At 33.2% G+C, this 3,797-nt stretch overlaps 1 protein-coding gene across 1 annotated transcript in view; it reads left to right on the top strand.

Moving 5' to 3' along the window:
- The window catches only part of LOC107102803 (chromosome unknown open reading frame, human C2orf76), a 16,529-nt gene extending 12,732 nt beyond the window's left edge, over positions 1–3,797 (top strand). Inside the window, exons 4-5 of the mRNA XM_015402237.1 lie at positions 695–776; positions 2,299–3,797. Of these exons, the coding sequence (XP_015257723.1) occupies positions 695–776; positions 2,299–2,375 (159 nt within the window). The 3' untranslated portion in view covers positions 2,376–3,797. The remainder of the gene's footprint in view (positions 1–694; positions 777–2,298) is intronic.

Genomic DNA, 3,797 nt, shown 5'->3' with positions numbered 1-3,797 from the left:
TTTATTTTTTAAAATATCTGAATATATGGAAGAGAAAAAAACAATTAACCAGCAAAAATTGCATTACTTAATCTCTGCTCAAATATCAAAGATGTTTTTTTTTATCATGTTTTCAAACATTTTGGTAAAAAATTATTTAAATTTTTAAACTGTTTTAATTACTACATCTATTGCTTGTTTTGTCTGATTTAATATTAAAACATTCACTTATTGATGTCTATTTTAAAACTTAAAGTAAGTGATCAAGTGTATCAGTTTATATTATACATTAATATTCATTTGAATATGTGTATATTTATTATAGTGTGGAAAATGCAGTCTCTCTGGTGATTTTGTTTTTGGAAATTGTTATTTATGCCAAATGCTAATGTCCATGTAAATAAAGCTAATGACTTTGGTGTTTGTGTTAATACTGTGTATTTTTATTGGGGTAAAGTTAAGCAGAGATGGATGCAGTGTAAAAGGGAGTTTGGGGATGACTGGTATTCACTGGTGACAAACTAATCGGAGTACAGTACGCCTGTTTTTTTTTTGTTTTTTTTTATTGCTTAACAGATTTTACACTTTAGAACAAGATACTTTCCAAAAAGTTAGGTCTGCCAACTATAAGATTCTACACCATTAGATCTAAATATATCCTGTATTGTAAAAAGATATACTCATAAATTATTGCAACTTATTTCTGTTGTTTCAGACAAATGAGTTGGTAATGAGTTTAGACGACGATGAAAAGCTTATATTACAAGATGATCAAACCCTCAAAGCTGCTGGAGTCGGTAAGTATTTGAAATTGATGTGCCTTTTGAATTATCATTGTTTTTTCCTTCTGTCAACACAAATGTTAGTCAGTTCCTTTTTTTAGAAAATGCCAAGCAAAACACCACAATGTTTTGCTCCTCCTTAAGTCATACAGGTGATAGGACAGTGACTAACTTCCAACAAAGTTGGTCATTTTCGAGACACTCCTACTGGAAGTAGGCGAAAATTTAAGAATCTTTTTCCTCATGTCAATGGTCTCCCATAAATGAAACTGATTCCTAGGTTTGAAATTATTTTACTACAAACAAATAAATACATATTGTTTAAGATGTAAATTAGCTGCTAAAAAAAATAACCTGCTATGGTTTCTGTGGTTAGGCGACTTGACAAAAATATCCAAAAAGCAAAGAATATCAGTAAAATTAATTTTGGTTTCACAGCATTCAACACCAGAAGCAAAAACCAACAGAAAAAGGAAACTGATCCACAAACGGAGGAACAAAAGTTCTCGAAAAGTATATAAGTCAAGCTAGCAGAGCTACTCCAATGTGAACCCACCTTAAGCAGTGAAATTCTATAATGCCTTTCGTTTAACAGTTTAAAAAAGTTTGTAAAATTTTCTAACGGCTTTGATTTTTTAAAATTTTTTATGTTGCCACATTTTATAAACTACATAATAGTGACAACAGTTGAAATGCTTTTTAGCATAAAGCAACCCTGCAGTCAAATCAAAAAAACAAAACAGCAGTTTTAACAAACCAAACACTAGATGATGTTGTTGCCACAATCAGTAATTGTCCATCATTTGGCCTGGACCATAATGTCTGCATTACCTTTCTGAAATAACAGCAAAGCTGTTGTAGACTGTCGTTGTAGAACCTACTTGCCTGAAAACTATGTACAGCATTGGTACCCCCAAATTGCAATGTGTCCAGCTTCGCTCAGCTTCAAACTATGTTACATATATAGACCCATATTAAACATTGTGCGCATTTACAAAGCATCCGCACAATATTACAGGAAGGTGGCAATATAAAGGCCATCTGGCAAAATTCAACTGGATCTAATATTTGTCCTACTCCAAAACCAGACTACATTTAATCAACCAACCAGGAAATGTAATAACTACATCCATATCTTTAAAAAAGTTCACTAAAGACATACTAGACTTTCCAAAAGACCTTGATATGCTAGTAATATCAAGTGAAGCAGTTTTATCTGCTTTAACTACTCTAGAAACGGTTGTTCTAGTCTGACTTTCGCATTTATCACTGTCATTTATGTGTGATCTTCATATGCTCCTTGAAGCACCTCTAGGGCACCACAGATGAGCAATGGGAAAGCTAGCAGGCATATATAGCAGTATGCTATATATGAATATTCAGAGGAAACAGAAGAGTTCCTGTCAGATGAATTAATAAAATTAATGCATGAGTTGTACAGTAGTATAATGTATTTGGCACTACTATAGGCTTCTTGAATAATTAATAAAGACAGGTCTGTTTCAGTCTAATCATTAACTTTTCCTTTTCTCTCCAGCTAATGAAACAGAAGTGGGGTTTTTCAGAAAAGATGATTATGTTTATTACAAAGCAAACCCCCAGTCTTCATGGTGACCCCAGCAAGTAACGTTACAGCAGGGTTCCTCTGTAAAGGACTGGCAGAACATCAACAACCAGAACCATTATTATAACGAAATGTTATTTAAAAGTTGTTTTATTTAATGCATGTTCCAAAGTATGACATTGTGTCATTGTTTTCTCTATTTTGCTGGCCAGCCTTTGATGATTGTAACCGTTGACAGATTTTAGTTGTGAATGGTATTTTTTTTTAGATATGTTGAATATGTAGAATAAAATCTTTTTTTGTGTTACAATTTAAAGACAGTAGTATTGTACTCAATTGTTCTACGACTTTGTAAATATCCAATTTCTAACAAGTTGTAATATATTCAAGTTTGAATGGATTTAACTCTCTTAACTGTAATAAAGGGAAAAACAGTAAATCGATTTGACAGGATATTCCCCCCACACACCAACAACCTATTTAAAGCGATCTTAATATGGTTCTCAAATCCATAGCAGCTTGTTACAGTGAGTTTCATTGCTTTTTTAGATTTAAATCTGCCATAGTTCCACCTTTTATATCCTACATATAATGTTAAAAGAATCTTGCTGGAATTTATTTCAGATTATTTATATACCATCAATTTACAGCACATCATCTAAGGGCACTTTGTAGTTGATTCTGTCAAATCACACAAACAGAATGTGTGCAGTTAAGCTTTCTACCTTAGAAAAACTCAGCTGTTCGCATCTAGTCACAGACTTTGCAGAACTCACAACTGCTAGGTGAGAATGTATCGACACTAGATAATAGCTTGCATTGTATCATTGATTTTGCAACAGTCAGTCATGCTCGGAGAGGAAAATTCCCTTTTAACAAGAAGGAATCCTCAGCAGAACCAGGCTCAGTGTAAGCAGCCTTCTGCTAAGGGTAATGGTGGATATGAGAAGAAGCAAATACACAAGGAACATAGGTGCACTGATCCAGGAATACTTCCTGTCTTAGATCAAATAATGGTAGATTAGCTTCATAGGTGGTGCTGTCTAGAAAAACACAAACAGCTATGCCGATAAGCTCTGAGCCTGACTTCCTGTCAAAAGGATGACAGAGAGCACATTCAGTTGATTACAGTGAAAGCTGAGTTGATACTGTAGCTAGAGTCATATGAAAAAGTTTGGGCACCCGTATTAATCTTAGTTATTTTTATTTCTACATATTTGGCTGTTTGCAACGGCTATTTCAGTTTGATATATCTAATAACTGATGGACACAGTAATATTCAGTATTGAATTGAGGTTTATTGGACAAACAGAAAATGTAGAATATGCATTAAAACAAAACTTGACACGTGCTAATCATTTTATTGATTTGAATACCCTTAACTACTTTTCACTGACTTACTGAAACACAAAATTGGTATGGTAACTTCATTAAGAATCATGAGTAAATGTATTTAAGTTGAAAATGTATTT

Source organism: Cyprinodon variegatus, unplaced genomic scaffold (genome assembly GCF_000732505.1).
Source record: "Cyprinodon variegatus isolate N-32 unplaced genomic scaffold, C_variegatus-1.0 Scaffold1322, whole genome shotgun sequence".
Classification (NCBI taxonomy): Eukaryota; Metazoa; Chordata; class Actinopteri; order Cyprinodontiformes; family Cyprinodontidae; genus Cyprinodon; species Cyprinodon variegatus.
The sequence above is the reverse complement of the archived record's forward strand: the minus strand, read 5'-3'. Positions and strand labels throughout refer to the sequence as shown.